The sequence below is a fragment of the Pelodiscus sinensis genome, chromosome 2 (genome assembly GCF_052426305.1).
Source record: "Pelodiscus sinensis isolate ZL-2025 chromosome 2, ASM5242630v1, whole genome shotgun sequence".
Taxonomy (NCBI): Eukaryota; Metazoa; Chordata; order Testudines; family Trionychidae; genus Pelodiscus; species Pelodiscus sinensis.
The window spans coordinates 134,367,772-134,387,591 of record NC_143053.1 but is presented as its reverse complement, the minus strand read 5'-3'; the positions used below and the strand labels follow the sequence as shown (position 1 = coordinate 134,387,591).

Below are 19,820 nucleotides of genomic sequence, written 5' to 3'. Positions count from 1 at the left end.
AAAAAACACTCACCAAATAAAACCATTAACCAGCCCAAACCAGATTTTTTTTCTGCTGTGTTCCTGGGCAAGATGGTGGTATTCTGTGTCCACAGATGGCTCAGTGTAGAAAGAGATCCTTCTCTCAAGGTAGTATTGGCAATTTTCTCAGATGTAGCCACACTTCCTCATTTCTGAATATGGGGAAGAGTGCTAGTATGGTATCATTGTCCTGAGGTAGAGAGAAGGCAGTGCAAGTCATTCCCTCTTACTATGAAGAGAATTGCATTATCCTGTAAGCTATTTTTGTCTCAGACCAAGGATTAAGGTCTTGTTCCTTGTGAATCTGAGAGGTGGTTTTTTTTACCCATAAAACATTAAAAACTGTGTGGGGGGGGTCCGTGTTGACTGTTTAAAGGGTCAAGTGATGAAATGTAGGATTTTGTTAAAACATCCCATATTTTAATACTATTTTGTACTTCTATAGCACCTTTCCCTTTGAGGACATGAGTACTCTATGGCTGCCACGTCTATAGTTACGTGGGTTACACCCACTTTACAGAGACTTAAACTGACCAGAATCAAAGTCATGGATGGAACCCAACAGTCAACTCCCAAGCCTCTGTCTGTAACCTTTTCTGTAGTAAAACTCAGGCTGAAGTTCTTCTAAGTCACTTGTACTAAGTGCACCAGCCCAGTTGCCTTACTTCTTGAACTACAGGTTGGACCTCGCTGGGCCGATAGTCATGTACCAAAAGAGGTCTGTCCCCTTGCGGCTGTGCTGCCACCGAGCTAGGGCTTAGATCCGCAGCCGCCTGGCTCTGCAGCTGAGGCAGAGGGACAGGGCCGGAGCTCCACAGCCCAGGCCAGAACTCCCTGGGTGCCATGCAGGCTGAAGTTCCCCGGTCGCGGGAGCCAGTATGTGGTCGGAACTCCGTGGCTGGGGACAGGGCCAGTTTGGAAACTGTGTCTGTCTTTGAGACATTTGTCTGTTAGCTACCTCTAGGCTTGCTAGAGATGAGTCTCCATAGGTAGCCTGGCCTGTGTGAGACATCTTCCACTGCCTCTACTCTATGCATCTTACTGAGGTCTTGATCTCCATTGCAGAGAGGACGGAATGAGGGGCTGAGCAGTGGCACTCTCTCCAAATCCTCATCTTCTGGCATGCAGAGCTGTGGAGAGGAAGAAGGTGAAGAAGGAGCAGATGCTGTACCACTTCCCCCTCCAATGGCAATTCAGCAACACAGTCTACTCCAACCAGACTCCCAGGATGACAAGGTAAGAAGGGAAATAGGGAAATGTCACATGCTAAGATAGACTGGTTATGTTTAAAGTGTCTTAAGGGAAGGATTTGCTGTGGAGAAAATGTGTGGAACATATATGATTATATGGGTGCAGTTAAAGATACAATTACAGGAACCTTACACAATTGTTTAAAAAGGATCTTATAGGAAAGGTTGAGATGAGCAGTTGATCTTTGTGTGCATAAAGGACTTTTAAAACTGAGTGACTTCACATCTTTGTAATACTTCATGCTTCTATACGCTCCTCTTCCACTAGTGAGGTGCTTTGGTGGGAACAGTTAACTTCTGAATTAAAATCTTTTTATCCTAATTCATTAAACAGTTCTGTTAGCCTCAAAGTTGGAGTTTTTGTTTAAACCATTTTTCATTTGCATAGAAAGACTTTTTTTTAGATGTAGACATAAAGTTAAATGTCCATTGTGAGCACACCATCGCTTTGCTTAAGCATTATTAAGCATTGGTCCACATCAATGACTTGCTTTGTTAAACTATTCAGTTTAACAAGATAGCCAAGTTTAAATTGACAGTGCAGCACTGTATCTGAAACCACTAACTGGTAAGTTTTGGATAGAGATTGTAAATCTGCCAAGTGAAACTTGTTTTCATATTGTGTGTGGGTTGGTTTTTTTAATCTCACAACACTCAAAGGCTGTACAATGTTCCATTTCAATTTTCAACATGGAGCACATTTTTATGGGGCAGTTCAAAGCCTGAAAATAAAGGATTTTAAAATGGGAACTGTATTGATTTCTACAGCAAGGACCCCTCACCTCTAATATCACTTTGTCCTCCTTGTGCTGTTTAAAGTGCTTAAGCGTTGAAATCTTTGGGTATGAGTTCATTATTGGTGAGTTTCATTGGTGATTATTCACCATTCTGAGTAAAACATATTTTTCTCAACAGTTTTTTTTTCCCCCCTCCTTCACTCTTCTGTTATTGTCTCCTGGGAATGTCAATCATGATTTAAGTAGACACTTTCAAGATTGCAGTGTGTTTTTTCCATGCACTGCATGCTCTGGTTTCCTGCTTTTTTTTCTGACCTATTCCAATACAGGAAATGATAAATGAATATATTGGAAAATACTGCTGAAACCAAATAAAAAAAGAATTATATTCTTTATTCTTAATTTCTAACTAGGAGATTTTTTTTATCTGACCCTGTGTGTGCTGGTGTTGGTTAGAATGTTTGAAAACTCTTGCTAGCAAGTTGCTAACATGATTTTTTAATGAGTATATTCAGTGACTGTGATACAGATAACACATTAATATGACCCTTATTGCATAGGTGCATCTGCACTACAAATGCAGATATATCAGAAAATAGCCACATCGTAACTCCGTTCACTTTGCATTTTTAGTGTAAATTAGACCTTTAGAAGAGTGTTGGGTAATAGCACTAAAAGATTTGCCGTTTGACAGATGGCTCTGCTTGCAAAAAAAAGTGAAAGAAGATCTGCCTTGTGCATTTTCAATACTAGTGTAAGCAGGATATCCTTACATATTAATGAACTTGTTTTAATATGACTTACTTGAAGGATGGAAACATGCCCCCGTAGTGTTTCTGTCCATCTCTAATACTCTGAACTTTCTATATCCAGATTTTAACTTTGTCTTGGATTCATGCTTAGGTATAGGTTTTGTAAACTTGTTTTAGTATCATTTGGGAATTGGGATTGTGACATCTGGCAGCATTTGCCTCAAAAGCCCCATTACATGTGAGCTTGCTCAGGTGTGGGCATAAATGCAAGCACCACGGTAGGAGGCCATGTTGATTTCTGTAATATCACTAAATAACAATCATTTTTTCATTAGCATCTGCTTGTACAGTACACATTCTTCTGTTTTGGAGAATCATTGCACAGTTCATTTATTGCATTGAATAGCAGTTTGTGAGTTTTTTGCATTTATTTTTGGATAAACAATATTGATGGTTTCGATACAGTTGTTATATTGTAAAACTAATTATTTTTGTTTTTTGTTTTTCTCTTTTTGTAAACTTTGTAGCATTATGTTGATTTGTGTTCTGTCTCTGCTTTGGCTCAATTCCCCTACCTCTCCATTTAAAGTTTTTTGTGATTCCCTCGCTCACCCTACCCAGTGTTCCTTTCTCAGTGAAGCAAACAAAAGTACACCTATATCTTTGTACTCCTTGTTTTCAATAATGGGGTTGAAAACCTCAGTCAAGAGCTTTCTGTTTTAAATCATTATAAATGTAATTTCCATGTTTGTCCAACATGTTCAAAACATTTGCAGAACAGTTAAACCTGTGTTGCATGATGTATATCTGTCCTTTCCTTAATATGAAGTAAGGTTCATATTGTACCCTGTTCCTCTTTCCAGTTATTTAATGATACATGTAATCTGCAAACCAGCTCTGTGTTTGCCAATTACTGAAGCTGAATTTAATGGCCCTCTCCCAGACTCCTTTACCGTGAATACCTTTTATCCTCAGTTGTAGCTATAAACTGTCATCTTATAGCTTGTGAGGCCAGAGATCTTCTATACTCTGCACTTACGTTTGGGGAAAATGGATGACACAGAGAATGGTGAGCTTGATTAACCCCATTCAATCTGGTAATATACCCCAGCTCCTTTTAGAAGTGTAAATGTTCTTGATTTAATTTGTTAGTTTATTTTTAATATGCTTCAAGGTTTGTGTGTTGTGATTATTTTTGAAGTTGCTTCTTAATATTTACAGAGTTGAAAAAATACTTAAATTGTTCATTACCAATCAGGTCAATCACTGCAATCTGTGTAGCCTGAGAGACTTTATAAGAGTCAACAGTTGAAAGTTTTCCAAGGATATTTCCCAGATCTATAATGTGCTAAACTAAATTATGAAGGTACATCCTACTATTTGAAATAGACTAGAACTGCATGGACAGCTTTCAATGTGTATCAAGGTGTATTTTTTTAATGAAGGTTCCAGTTGCATAAATTTTAAGAAAACGTTTATTCTTACATTAAAAGCCTTTGACAAACTAAACATGGTATTTTCCTTTTTTGTCATTGCACAGACATCTTCTCGATTATTGGTACGCCCCACTAGCTCTGAGACACCCAGTGCAGCAGAGTTAGTCAGCGCAATTGAGGAGCTCGTCAAAAGTAAAATGGTGAGACCAACTGGAAGATAAACATGATTCAGAAACTAGGGCAACTTCTTGCTTCCCTACTTTGTGGAAAGGTCCAGCACACTTCCCTATGAATTCCAATATTTGACATCCTCCATTTTCAGAAGTAGTCTCATAATTTTATATTCATTAATATGCGAGCATATGTGGAATATACATATATTCAGAGAAAAGATGATTAGTCAACACAAAACATAGTTAAGTTTATTTGTGTTGCAGTAGCATCTAGTGGCACAATCCAAGATCAGTATTACGCTTGTAATATCCTATGCATAGTAGTCCCTGCCCCCAAAAATGTACAGTATAAATCTTGTCAAGGTACAAGTGAATGTAGCAAACCAAGCAGAGTATTAATTGTAAAGCTTCTATTTAAGATGTTTTTTTCATTATCTCACACTGGTTTGTTTGCTCACTCAAGTAAAATACATAAAAAATATGACAAGTTATTGCTATTTGAAGCAGTATATTTAAGACTTTTTAAAAGCATACTCAGAGGGCAATGTTAAAGTAATATAGAGCTTGGTTTTCAACAGAATACTTTTATCTCAGATTTTCAGGTGACACACAGACTATTCCCAAACTCTTCTTTAATTGCAACACCAGGACGTTACATTTCCTTTATATATATTCGTCTTGTTGAGGACAGTCCTGACTTCATTATAGTAATTTTTGATAGCCTGTGCATTCTTTCATAAGGTCTTCTGAGGTCTAGTTTTTTTTCTTCTTTATGCAGAAAAGGGTAGAGGCTTTATTTTAAAATGTAACACACTGGAAAACTAAATCAGGTTTTAATAAATAAAACTGTCTGTGATTGGCAACACTTGCTTAGCACTACCAATTGTTTTAATGATTGCTGTATGTAGCCCCAAGTAGTGATATCATTCTCGCACTAGATTATTCACCAACAAAGATCAGTTCGTCCTCGTTTTTGGGCCATCTGTCTGTGAGGTCAAATCCTATTGGGTTTTTAATAATTTCAGAGTCTTAAATAGTGCATCTAACTCAGCAGGGTGCGGCTCAGCTGCATCTTACTGTAACATCGAGGGAAAACATAATAAATAGGGGCAGCCAGAACTAACCATATGGGTTGGAGATAACCTGGCTTAATCAGTACTTTCTAGAACATTCCTTCACACAATCTCTGCAACACCTTTCCTTTTCCAAAACCATACAAAATACTGCCTGCTGTCTGGCTTCCAAATATAGTAGAACTACACCCTCTGTCAACACTGAGTTTTGCCCTTCTGTTTGAGAGCTAATTTTGAAGAGTATATATAATAGTCTTATGCAATTTTTTATGGGTTTTGAAATGTATAGAAGATCTTAAAGATTAATAGGAGGGGTTGTTTTATTTTGGGGGGGGGGGTTGGAGCCTGTAGGGGACGGAGGTCTTAATGTGTATTGTTAGCTCTCCTGCCTTCATTGAAGGGGAGTGATTTCTCCAAATTGTTGCCATTCACTAAATCAATCAAAAACTTTTATGAACAGTCAGTCTCAAAATTCCTTCCCTCTCATCTCACATTCTGTCATCTTGGGTGGGGTCATAATTTCCATCAGTTGGTAAGTCATCAGTCGTCCAGGTTTCATAGTTTTTTATGCAATTAGAATGTATTATGAGAATTCTGCTGGATCTAGAGCCATAGTCTGGAGTTAGACCCATTATGCTAGAAGCTGTACAAACCAAGAGTAAAATAGTCCCTGCCTTGAAAAGGTTAGCGTGTGTTTAAAAAAGAGAGCAAGAAATCAAATAAGCTGAAGAAAATTATCTTCCTAGACTGTTACTTATATCTTATCAAAAAGAAGAGGGAGAGTTCATGTCTTTAATGAACATGGGCTAGGTTTTATTTCTTTTTGGTTTGTGAGTCCCTTTAATATTTTCTGCCCTTGTCATTTAAATGCAGTGGTGAGGGTCTAAATTATTCTAGCTCTTCCATCTCTATTAAAAAATTAACATTTGCCAGTAGTTACTATGGATTTTTTTCCTGTGGGTAGAATAAGACAAATAAATGTGGTAACAGGTTGACAAATTTTGACTTTTTAATGGCAGTCCTAGAATGTCATAAGAACAGCCATACTGGGTTAGACCAAAGGTCCATCTAGCCCAGTATCCTGCCTTCCAACAGTGGCCAATGCTAGGTGCCCCGGAGGGAGGGAACACAACAGGTAATACTCACGTGATCCCTCTCCTGTTATCCATTTCCAGCCTCTGACAGACAGAAGCTAGGGACACCATTCCTACCCATCCTGGCTAATAGCCATTGATGGACCGGACCTCCATGAATGTAGTTCCGTTTTTGAACCCTGTTAAAGTCCTAGTCTTCAAAACATCATTTGTCAAGGAGTTCCACAGGTTGACTGTGTGCTGCATGAAGAAAAACTTCCTTTTGTTCGTTTTAAACCTGCAACCTATTAATTTCATTTGGTGACCCCTAGTTCTTATGTTATGGGAATAAGCCAAAAACTTTTCCTTAATTACTTTTTCTACACCAGTCATGATTTTATAGACCTCTATCACATTCCCCCTTTAGTCTCCTCTTTTCTAATATGAAAAGTCCCAGTCTTTATAATCTCACTACACATAGCATCTGTTCCAAATGCTTAATCGTTTTTCTTGCCCTTTCCTGAACCTATAGCAATGCCAATATATCTTTTTAGGGTGAGGCGACCACATCAGTACACAGTATTCATGATGTGGACGCACTATGATTTTATATAGAGGCAATAAGATATTCTCTGTCTTATTCTCTATGGGTATGTTTACACTACAAAGTTAATTCAAACTAACAGCCGTTAGTTCGAATTAACTTTAATAGGCGCTTCACATGCAAACCGCTAGTTCGAACTTAATTCGAACTAGTGGAGCGCTTAATTCGAACTAGGTAAACCTCATTCTACGAAGACTAACGCCTAGTTCGAATTAAGTAGTTCAAATTAAGGGCTGTGTAGCCACTTAATTCGGACTAGTGGGAGGCTAGCCCTTCCCAGCTTGCCCTGGTGGCCACTCTGGGCACAACCAGGGAAACTCTTCTGCCCCCCTCCCATCCCTGGAGCCCTTAAAGGGGCATGGTCTGGCTACGGTGCCCGTGCCAGGTGCAAGCCTGCCAGCACCCAGACAGCGGACCCTGCACCTGCCACGGCACGAGCCAGCCACCCGCTGCCACCCAGCCCTCCGCCTCTTCCCGGGACCAGGCTGGTGGCTCCCAGGAGCCTTCCCGGGGCCACAAGAGGCGGGCGCCTGCCTGGTCTAGTGAGGAGATCGTGGACCTCATCCAGGTGTGGGGGGAGGCCTCCAACGTCCAGGATCTCTGCACTAGGCACAGGAAAGTAGCCGTCTAGGGCAGGATAGCTGCCAACCTGGCAACCAAAGGCCACATGTGAACCCAGGAGCAGGTTTGCGTGAAAATCAAGGTGGTCCAGTGAGACCCCCGACCCTGAGCTAAGAACATAAGAACGGCCGTACTGGGTCAGACCAAAGGTCCATCTGCCGACAGCAGCCAACACCAGCTACCCCGGAGGGGATGGACCGAAGACAATGACCAAGCCATTTGTCTCGTGCCATCCATCTCCAGTCTTCCACAAACAGAGGCCAAGGACACCGTTCCTACCCCCTGGCTAATAGCACTCCATGGACCCAACCTCCATGACTTTATCTTTAAACTCTGTTCTAGTTCTAGCCTTCACAGCGTCCTGTGGCAAGGAGTTCCAAAGGTTGACTATTTGCTTTGTGAAGAAGAACTTTATTTTATTAGTTTGAAGCCTGCTACACATTCATTTCATTTGGTGTCCTCTAGTCCTTCTATTATGGGAACTAATGAAGAACTTTTCTTTATGCACCCTCTCCACACATGATTTTATAGACCTCTATCATATCCCCCCTCAGTCTCCTCTTTTCCAAACTGAAAAGTCCCAGTCACTTTAGCCTCTCTTCATATGGGACCTGTTCCAAACCCCTGATCATTTTAGTTGCCCTTTTCGGATCCCTTTCCAAGGCCAAAATATCTTTTCTGGGGTGAGGAGATCACATCTGTACACAGTACTGAAGATGAGGGTGTACCATAGTTTGATACTTCCCCTCCTTCTTCTTCCCCTGACTTCCCCCTTCCAGCTCCCTCCTCCCAGGTTTCCCCCTCCCCTCTCCCACCCTCTCTTCCCCTCTCCCATCACCTTTTCCCAGTCTCCCCAGAGGTTAAGCTCCCCCCCTCACCCACAGTTTTGTTAAATAAAGAGAGTTTCTGTTTTTGAACACACGTGTCCTTTATTTTTTACATCAAGAAGGGGGGCTAGGGAGGGGTAAGTGGAAAGAGGTGAGGGAGGAATGGGGCATGAGCCCCCGATGGGGAGGACTGGGGTGGCTCTGCGGGCACCTCAGAGTGGAAGCTCTCCAGCAGGGTCTCCTGGATCCTGACAGCCTCCCGATTGACCTGCCCCCCCCCCCCCCCCCCCCCCCCCCCCCCCCCCCCCCCCCCCCCCCCCCCCGGATGGCAGCCTGCAGCAAGTGCTGCCGGGCTGATGACCTAGTGCTGTGATGTGCCAAGTGAGGACACTCAGGGCATTCCAAGTCAGGACTGCTTTGCTGTCCCTCATAGAGGTAGACAAGCAAGCGGGGAACCCTGAGAACTGTCTGTCCGGGGTGGGGATCGGGTCCCTTTAAGCACAGCCCTCGGCTAGCCTGAGACAGCAGCTCCACACTCTAAGTCGTAACCTGATGCCCTGCTGGCACTGCTTCTGGCCAGCCTTAACTTCGGTTCAGGGTCCACTCAATATGGACATGCTAGATCGAATTAGCAAAACGCTAATTCGAACTAGTTTTTAAGTCTAGATGCACTAATTCGAATTAGCTTAGTTCGAATTAACTAAGTTAGTTCGAATTAGTGCTGTAGTGTAGACATACCCTATCTCTTTTTAATGATCCTCACATTCTGCTTGCTGTTTTGACGACCATTGCACATTGTGTGGATGTTTTCAGAGAACTATCCACAATGACTCCAAGATCTCTCTCTTGAGTAGTTTTAGCTAAATTAGTTCCCATTATATCGTATTTATAGCTGGGATTATTTTTTTCCAATGTGCATTACTGTACATTTATCAACGTTTTGTTATCCAATCACTTAGCTTTGTGAGATCTTTTTGAAGCTCTTCACAATCTGTTTTGGTCTTAACCATCTTGAACAGCTTAGTATCATCTTCAAATTTTGCCACTTCGCTATTTACCTCTTTCTCCAGATCATTTACAAATAGGTTGAATAGGATTGGTTCCACTATGGATCCCTGAGGGATATCACCTGTTCCTCTCCATTCTGAAATCTTTTAACCAGGTATCAATCCAGGAGAGGACCTTCCCTCTTATCCCATGACAACTTACTTTTACTTAAGAGCCTTTGAAGAGGAACCTTGTTCAAAGGCTTTCTGGAAAACTAAGTAGACTATATCCACTGGATCCCCCTTGTCCACATATTTGTTGACCCTCTCAAAGAACTCTAGTAGATTGGTGAGGCATGATTTCTCTTTACAGAAACCATGTTGACTTTTCCCCCAACAAATTATGTTCATCTATAGGTCTGACCATTTTATTCTTCACTATAGTTTCAGCTAATTTGGCCAGTACTGACATTAGACTTACCAGTCTGTAATTGCCAGTATCACCTCTAGAGCCCTTTTTAAATATTGGTGTCACATTAGCTATCTTCCAATCTTTAGGTACAGAAACTGATTTAAAGGACAGGTTACAAACCACAGTTAATAGTTCCACAATTTCACATTTGACTTCTTTCAGAACTCTTGGTTGAATGTCATCTGGTCCCAGTTACTTGTTACTGTTAAGTTTATCCGTTTGTTCCAAAACCTGCTCTAATGACACCTCAATCTGGGACAATTACTCAGATTTGTCACCTAACGAGAATGGCTCAGGTTTGGGAATCTCCCTAACATTCTCAGCAGTGAAGATCAAAGCAAAGAATTCATTTGGCTTCTCCACAATGACTTTATCATCTTTGAGTGCTCCTTTAGCATCTCAGTCATCCAAGGGTCTGGTCCCACTGGTTGTTTAGCTGGCTTCCTGTTTCTGATGTACTTAAAAATATTTTGCTATTACTTTTTGAGTTTTTGGTCAGCTGTTCTTCAAACTCTTATTTGGCTTTTCTTATTATATTTTTACACTTAATGTAATAGAGTTTATGCTCCTTTCTATGTTTCTCACTAGGATTTAACTTCCACTTTCCAAATAAGAAAATGTAAATATTTGAGCGTACAATAGAGTTTCCATTTTTTAACAACTATAGTTGCGTGTAATTTTTTGCAATGCTTTATGCATTTAAAGGCAGCATGCATAGAAGGTAAGATGAATACATTTTGCAACATTTTATTAACATACTTTTAGGCACTGGAAGATCGTCCGAGTTCACTGTTGGTAGATCAAGGTGACAGCAGCAGTCCATCTTTCAACCCTTCAGACAACTCCCTTCTCTCATCCTCGTCACCCATAGATGAGATGGAAGAAAGGAAATCCAGCTCTTTAAAAAGACGACAGTAAGAGTGGCTTACAAATTTATATTTCCCCTCTGTTCTCAATGAGGTAACATTTATAAAGTCCTTTGCATCCTTTCAAAATAGTCTATTTTAACAGAAGTAGTAGTTTGTTTTCCCTTCCAGCTTGCATGTTAGGCAGCAAATGGATAATGCTTCCTGAAAATGAGTCGTTCAAAGAGAATTATCAGGCATATTATTTTTGGTACTAAGTTCACACACAAGTCTTGTCAAACATATAAGTCTTTTTCATGGAAGAGGAGGCTGGCTTTTAAATATTCTCAGGGGTATCTTTAGTTTCCAAAAACCGTAAATAATTACTTTTTTTCTGAACTTGTCTTTCTTTACCTTGAACCCAACTGATAGTTGGAAGATCCAGACATATTCTTTAGCATTTCCGCTGGTATTGAAAATTAACCATATTTATGTTGGCATTAAAGTAATAAAGACATCTTCAGTATGCTTGCTTATGAATCTCGTGCTGTTTATTGTGAGTCATATATTGGAATGCTTTTTAACTTTTTTAATGTTTCAATTGTCCTGATCCATGCAGCAGAAGTCCTAGCTGCTGCAGCTTTAGTTTGGTAAACACAAGAAGTAAGGATGCCCTGAAGATAGTGAAGTATCCAGATTTGGAAAGTCAAATATACATTCTACTTTACCAAACGTACATTACTACAAACTTGGAAAATGCTGTTTGCCCATTCTCAATCCTTTTTAACAATTTTTGTCCACATCAGTACAGTTTTCTCCCTGAATGTTTTTTCACCTTTTCCTCTTCTTTGTAGCTATGTCTTACAGGAATTAGTGGAGACGGAACGAGATTACGTCCGAGATCTGGGTTATGTAGTTGAGGTATGTTAGTTCATCAGTCCTAAACTGCTTTTGTTAACCCCATTGCCAGTAGTCTTTGTAGCTTGTACACTACTCTGTCTGTTAGAAGAAAGAGTCTTCATTAAGTGAGGGTTTTTCTATAGGATTTTAAGAAAATTCAGGATTTGATATAGAATTCCCAGTGTCTCTCGTTCATGCTATTTCATGAATCCTTTTTTTCCCTATAAGAGAATTAGTTGTTCTTCAAGTGATTGCTCATCTGCATTCCACAGTAGTTGCCACTTGTACCGGTACCAAAAGTTTTTCCCCTAGCATTATCCATAGGGGAGTGCCTCTAGAAATCCCTGCAGTGGTGCCTCCATGGCACGGTATAATGGGCTCTGTATGTTCCCATTACCCTCACATCCTTCTTGCTATCAGTGAACTGCTTCACTCCAGCTAACCTCTGCAGCCTTCCCCCCCTTTTACTATTTTCTTGTTCTATGTAGATAGTTCCCTGTTGTACAGATTGGACCTCCCTGGTCCAGCACCATAGGGACCTAACTGGTCCCGAAGGACTGAATTTGCCAGACCAGGGGAGGTGTCCCCTGCCACAGGCCCGAGACAGCTGGCCCCCTGTCTCTGGCCCCTTCTTCTCTCTCCCCAGCCAGGTTGTCTGCTCTGCTGCTGCCAGCGCCAACACTAGGCTGCCATTGGCAGCTGGGGTTCTCTAGTCCTGGCCCATGCAGCCACGTGTAGCCAGATTTCCCTAGCCCCATGCTGCTGTGGATAGCCAGGCTTCTCTGGCCTCCCACCTCACGCTGCTGCGGGCTGTCAGGGTTCTCAGCCCAGAACTGTCATGAGTGGCCAGGCTTCTACAGCTTCCAGCCCCGTGCTGCCAGGGGCACATGGGGGCCCCCGGCTCCACGCTGCCACAGGCTCCCAAACTCTGTAGGCATGAGCAGGACTTTTAGCCACATTCAAGTGCTCTCAACACTGAACACCCCACATGTGGTGCAGGAGATATTGACTCTGTCAGTGCCAGCCACCCAGGTCTCTGTAGCTCCCTGGTCACAGGGCAAGCCTGTGCTCAGACCTGCTGGGTCCCCATCCCAATGATGCCAGATTCCATCGAGGGAAGGGTCCAGACACAGCTCTCCAGTGCACAATCATCAGGAATTGGACCAGGGCACGTCAGCTCTTCAGACCCCTCTTTGTTGAACTGGAAACCCAGACACATAGTCTCATTGCATGGCTCTCCGGCACAGGGGCACAGAACTTCAGACACACCCATTCCCCACCAGGATCAGGAACATTGATAACAAAGGTCGCCGAGACCACGGTACCACCCAAGCAACAGTTTGGAAGAACAGTGGCCCCTCATATGGGCACCCATCTCCTCATGTGTCAACTCATGTGGGAACCTACAGGTGCCAGTCCCACTCCAATTTGCAGTCTGGGTCCTGAATATGGCACCACTCGTACAGCATAGATCACCAGCCATCACAAATGCATCGACTGCAGCCGCTCCAGCAGCAGCCATTTCAGGAGGGGCTCCTGGTCCCTGACACCAGATTCAAGGTTGCAAGCTTAGCTCTGAACTCGACATGCCTACATGGAATCCTGTCACCGTGTAGTGGTAGCTCATACACCAGTCCTGCTGCCCTTCAGGGCCCCCAGACGGCACCAGAGCAACCCTTATCAGTGGGGCCTCCTGTACCACTGGTGCTGCAGCCAGTGCCCAAAAGCAAATGTGCCCATTTTGATGAGATGGCCAGCGCCATAGTGCCCTTGCAACCCATGGGTCCCCATCCCACCCTTCCCAAGTGGTCCATCCAGTGGCCAGGACTTTGGAAATGTCCTCCACTTTCCTTTCTCAGCCCCACATTGCAAGGAGGACCAAACTCTGGAACCTCACTGCATCCCCTCTTGCTTTCCCTTAGGAGGAGACCTAGGCTCATCAAGAGCTCTTGAAAAGCATGACCTCAAACCTTAACCTACAGGCAGGGGAACTTGAGGAACCCTCAGGCTCTCTCTTCAATGTGCCCCGCGCCACAGCAATGGCCAGAGTGGCCTTACCACTTCGTGAAGGGTCTAAGGTAAACTCCATCTTCCCTGGCCTCTGTCCAAGAGGGCAGAATGGAAATACTGTGTGCCTTCCAAGGGCTGTGAATATCTATATTCCCCTTCCTCTCCCCCCGCCCCAGCTCTCTGGTGGTGGAAGCAGTAAACCACAGACAGCATTGGGGCAAGCCTGCGGCAACCCCTAAGAATAAGGACTCCAGGAGACTGTAGTTATTTGGAGGCAAGCTTTATTCATCATCCTGTTGCCAGCTGAGGAGGCAAACCACCAGGACCTCCTGGGGCAGTATGATTTTTACCTTTTGGCAGAATGTATCCAAGTTTGAGGGCTCCCTCCTTGATACCGACAGGAAGAGGTATAAGGCCTTCCTGGAGGAGGGTGCTGCAGCTGCCAGGGCGGCTTCAGACACAGTGGATGTGGTGGCTCAGACCATGCCCTTTGCAGTGTTCTGTGCATAGCATCATGGGTTCACCTGGCTGTAGAGGCTCAAAATTGTCTTCAGGATCTGCCATTTGATGGGAAAGCCCCATTAGAGGAATAGACGGAGATTAAGCTCCATGGGATTAAAGACTCATATGCAACATTGAAGACATTTGGTCTCTATGTTCTGACCCCTGCCTGCACAAAGTAGAAGCCCCAGCAGGCTCCAGGTCAAATGAGCCACTCCTGCCAGGAACCTTTGCATGAAATGTTCAGTAGCTATAAGAAACACTCGTCTTGCTAGTCTCAAGATGGCACTGGGCTCTGCAGAACTGGTGCTGCAACCTACTTGTTCCTCAGGCCTTACCCACCTCCCGATGGATACTGCTTGGGATCACCTACTTTGGAATGCACACAAGCAATCACTAGAAGAAAAGACAGTTACCTGTTCCGTAGCTGGTGTTCGAGATCTGTTGCTCGTGCCCATTTCGCATCCCTCCCTTTCTTTACTGTGGGAGTCTCCAGCAAGAAGGAACCAAGGGTGGGAGGAGTGCACAGTGTTCCTTATACCGCTCCATAGAGGCGCCACTTCAGGGGACATTAGAAATGCTCCACAAAGAAGTACTGCTATGGGAAAAACTTCTGGCACCAGTGCCCATAGCAATCAAGAACACCTTCAGTAGAATGGGCATGAGCAACACATCTCAAAGAACACCAGTTACCAGGTAACTGTCATTCATGTTTTAACTAGTGACTTCTAATAACATCTGAAATAATATGCACAGTTTAATTGGTTTAGACAGTGTGCTCTAGTGAATAGACAGTCAGGAGACTTGGCATCTACAACTGACCCTGCTACTGCTCTAATGCGTGACATTAGGCAAATCTCTTCACCTCTTTGTATCCATTTCCCATTTGCAGAATTGAGATTATGACACTGGCTTGCTTTGTAAAGTGCTTAGATTCTGTGATTTACTCATTTAGCTGGATCTAGGTATGTTTCAAAAAATACCTTTTCCACAAGTTTAGTCATATCCTTAGAGGAGCCAGTTGAAAGTTCTGCCAACTAGATTAAAGGCCATCTCCGAGGTGAGGCAGTGTTGAATAAATATTAGATACTCCAGGCCTTAAATGAATTAAACAGTTTAGTATGAATTCAGCATGTGGGATCAAAGCATTGCTCTGTATCAGTGTTTCTTAAACTGTGTTCGACAGCACACCGGTGTGCCGCAGAGAACAGATTCAAAATGGCCGCCCTGAAAGGGGCAGGCAACCTTTTTTGGCTCAGTAACTTCCCCGGTCCTTTTTTTCCCCTCTAACTTCCCCCTGACCCCTTTTTTCTCTAACTTCCCCCCCAACCCTTCCCCCCCCCCCGACTTTTTTTTTTCTCTCTCTCTCTCTCACACAAAATCCTTGGTGTTCCTCATTTAAAAAAAAATATATTGTTTGGTGTTCCTCGGTCTTAAAAAGTTTAAGAATCACTGCTCTATATGCTTGAAGGTCAGTGCTAATGTACAAGTCTTTAATATTCCAAATTTAATGGTTGACAAATAACACTTTTTACTTTGGTTAAGTGGGAACTAGTAAGAAGGATAATCTATTACAAATTTTGGTTCCAGCTATTTTAAAAAATTTTCTTCCTGTCAATTTCTTACAGACATTGAAACAAAATACAGGACTATGTAGCACATATGTATTGTGCTACATAGTCCTGTATTTTGTTTCATCTACACCAGACTAACACGGCTACATTTCTATCGCTATTTTACGGACATTGGTGAGAGACAATTTGTCAAATTCTTACTGGGGTCCCTCCAGATAAGCTTGTATTTCTTTCATTTTATGCGTCCGTATGGCCGAAGGTGCTTTGAAAATTATTTTATGAAAGATAATGTAAAGTAAAATAAGAGGAATGGACATCTTTTTAATAATTGTACACGGTCACAGAGCGAGGATGCTATGAGGAGATATATATTTCCCTCAGTAGTTCAAATGGGACATCATAAAATTATATGAGACCACAAGCTGGTCTTTGTAAGCAGAAGGATTACCAGGGTAAATGTGAAAAGAAATACTTTTTAAAACTGGGAAATGTGAAACCTGCCAGACTGATTGCATTTTGATCTTCATGTACTTGTTGGAAATGAAGATACACTGCAAAATTAAATAAAAAATCTGGCTATATAACCATATTTAAGATTAATCTTATTTCAATAAAAATAATTAATTTAACAGCTAAATACACTGTTCCATGTAATGTTGGATTCTTTTGCTCTGTTAGTGACTTAAATAAGAGCTTGTGTTGTAAAAATTCTTAAGCATCTTTGAAAGGAAGCGAAAAATACACACTGTTTTCACAAAAATCACCTGTGGATTGTTTCAGGGTTACATGGCACTTATGAAAGAAGACGGTGTACCTGATGACATGAAGGGGAAAGACAAGATTGTATTTGGCAACATTCACCAGATTTATGACTGGCACAGAGAGTATGTATGTTTTTAATTTGAGTTATCTGTTGCTGGTAGAAAATTATTTTATAGTATACTGAATGCACACAGGAAAAAATCATATATCTATACAGTACTAGATTTATTGCCAAAACCAGAAACAGATGGTGTTAAAAGTTTTTAGGGTTATAAAAACAAATAACAAAAGAAATTCACAACAGCTGGTCCTACACACTTATGGTTAAAATTAATTTCTGAGTTCAGACTATTCCTGTAGATGTATGGAGACTATTCAAAAATAAATATGTAAACATTTCAAGCATCTTGATTGATCTGTCTTGTATAGGTAACATTTATAGTGACAGTTTAGTACGTCATATTAAAAAAGCATTAAGAAAAAGAAAAAATCCTGTATCATATACAGTAACGTGCACTACTTAAGTACTCTTCTGATAGTGAGAGGCTCTGCCAGGACTGGGCAAAATATGGCCCATGGGCTGGATCCAGCCCACCAAGCTGTTGTATCCAGCCCACACGTGCAGTGGGACCTTAGTCAGGCTCTCTTCCTGCCCTGTGTCCACTCGCTGCTCAGAAAAACTGGCTGCAGAGCCCCGTTTATCTGTGAATAGCTGTGAGCCCTAGCACAATCTTGCAGCTCTTATTGGCCAGTTTCCGGCCAATGGGAACTGCCTGTTTGAAGAACTGAACTGAGCAGCATGAAAGGCAGGGAACCTGTTGGGCTGCTGGCCAGCAGTCATGCAGGTAAGCATCTCCCATCCACAGCCTGCTTCTGGCATCCCAGTCCCTGCCTCCCCCCCAACTGTCTGCCCCCCAAACCCATGCACCCACTCTTGCGCCCGTGCCCCAGGTCTCAACCCCCTCCTTCACCCAAACTCACTCTGGGCTATGCTTTGAATTGTCCAAAACAGTTTTTATTCTGAAATTTCAGTGATGGTGTAGTTTTGAGCACCATCTATGATTGAGAAATGAGAATCAAAAGGATTGCAATGATGAAACACTATGCTGCTTTTTTTTTTTCTTAATGTAACAATATCTCTTGCTTTGAAGCCCTGCAATATATTTTTATATAGGCTTCAATTGCAGACAGGATACCCACTAATCAAGGATCACAGCAGTGAAGAGAGTTACACAAAGTATACTTTTTTGGGGGTATTACCTGTTACTATATACAGGCAGTCCACGACTTACACGGATCTGACTTATGTCGGATCCGCACTTACGAACAGGGCTTTTTTCGCCCCGGAGCTCACGGGTGGCAGGTCGCCACCCGTGTCCTCCGGGGCGGGAAAAGCTTCTGCCGGTCTCCCTGGTCTGCTGGGGGGGTCCAGCAAAGCCACTGGACCCCCCCCCCCCCAGCAGACCAGGGACACCCGAGCGAAGCCGCCGCCTGGGTGGCTTTGCTCCCGGGCAAACGAGCAAAGCCGCCCAGGCGACGGCTTTGCTCGGGTGTCCCTGGTCTGCTGGGGGGGTCCAGCGGCTTTGCTCAGGTGCTTGGGCTGTCCCGCTGCGGGCGTGCCCAGGCGACGGCTTTGCTCCTGTCCCTCTGGTCTGCTGGTGGGGAGGTGCAGCTAGTGCCCCCTCCCCCAGCAGACCAGGCTTTTCTTGCCTACCCCTGGGGTAGAGCAGCTGGGAGCTGCCGGGTTGGTCCAGTAGCGCCGAGGAGCCGTGCTACTGGAGCAACCCAGCAGCACCCCAGCTGCTCTGCCCCAGGCGTCCCCAAGTCAGCTGCTGCTGAAACTGACCAGCGGCTGACTACAGGAAGCCCGAGGCAGAGTTGCTCTGCCCCAGGCTTCCTGGAATCAGCCGCTGATCAGTTTCAGCAGCAGCTGACTTGGGGACGCCTGGGTTTCTTAAGTTGAATATGTATGTAAGTCAGAACTGGCATCCAGATTCAGCCGCGGTTGAAACTGATCAGTTTCAGCAGCGGCTGACGCCAGTTCCGACTTACGTACAGATTCAACTTAAGAACAAACCTACAGTCCCTATCTTGTACGTAACCCGGGGACTGCCTGTAACGTGGTACAAACTAAATTATTTCTTCTTTGTTCAGCTTCTTTTTAGGAGAATTGGAGAAGTGCCTTGAAGATCCAGAAAAACTGGGATCCCTCTTTGTTAAGCATGTAAGTTCAAACATCCTCTTTCAAGCAGCTAGTGCTAATGACTGATGTTACTAGTGACTAACCTTGTTATATAAAAGACATATCTGTGGAGCAGTGCAGCTGAAAAGACAGTAGAACAAAACAACTCTGGATAAGAGGCAGACACACACACACACACAGGTCAGGATTAGGTTAACAAGGAATCTAATTTTTGTTTGCAGTGCCTTTGTGGGGAGAAACTTGTTAACGTGGCACCTGTCTCTTAACTCATTTTCAGCTCCTCTTTTAGGGCGCTGTAGTTTTATGACCATCCTTTCAAATTATAATGCAGATTTTTTTTTAGCTCCCTCTCCAGTCTCACATCATATGTCTTCTGCAATGGGACTTCTGCCTCTTATAGTGGAAGAAAAGGGCACAAGTTTAAGAGCCAAGGAATTCATGAATTTGAATTCTGGCTCTGGCACTGCTTTTTTCTGCAGCCTTAGACAAGTCACTCACTGTTTTTTTCCTTCCTGTCTTGCTGTAAAATGGAAATCATTATAGCGTACTGCACCTGGATACCACACTAATCAGCAGCTTAGTAGTAATAATTCAAATGCCAATTTTATTAAATACTTTGACATTCAAATACTATATACAACCAAATTGTCTGTTTTCCCATGACTTTGTCATTCTTAATGTTGCAGTAAGAGTTGTATTTGTGTGGACGTTTGTGTATGTACAGTTACATTTCTGGGTCATATGTATCCAATTTTCAAGATATACTAACTCTTCTTATACAGATATGTCAAAGTATTTGAGGATTATTTTTAATCTCTGATTAATTTCTTAGGTTTGATATGTTTTAAGTATACCTGTATATTTGCTCTTAATCCATAACTTACTCAACCAGAAGGCAGAATGACCCTTTTTATGTAAAAGTATACATTTAAATATGTATGCTTTTTTATTTTACTCTATTTCAGCCTCTCTCTCTTTTTTATTTTATTTTTATTTTTTA

General features: G+C 42.8%; 1 protein-coding gene across 2 annotated transcripts in view; it reads left to right on the top strand.

The window, feature by feature from the left end:
- TRIO (trio Rho guanine nucleotide exchange factor) overlaps positions 1–19,820 on the top strand; it is a 414,034-nt gene that overhangs the window by 359,697 nt on the left and 34,517 nt on the right. For both annotated transcript variants that reach the window (XM_006117079.5, XM_075921462.2), the window contains exons 36-41: positions 1,087–1,257; positions 4,301–4,396; positions 10,791–10,939; positions 11,725–11,791; positions 16,636–16,739; positions 18,772–18,841. In XM_006117079.5, the coding sequence (XP_006117141.2) occupies positions 1,087–1,257; positions 4,301–4,396; positions 10,791–10,939; positions 11,725–11,791; positions 16,636–16,739; positions 18,772–18,841 (657 nt within the window). The remainder of the gene's footprint in view (positions 1–1,086; positions 1,258–4,300; positions 4,397–10,790; positions 10,940–11,724; positions 11,792–16,635; positions 16,740–18,771; positions 18,842–19,820) is intronic.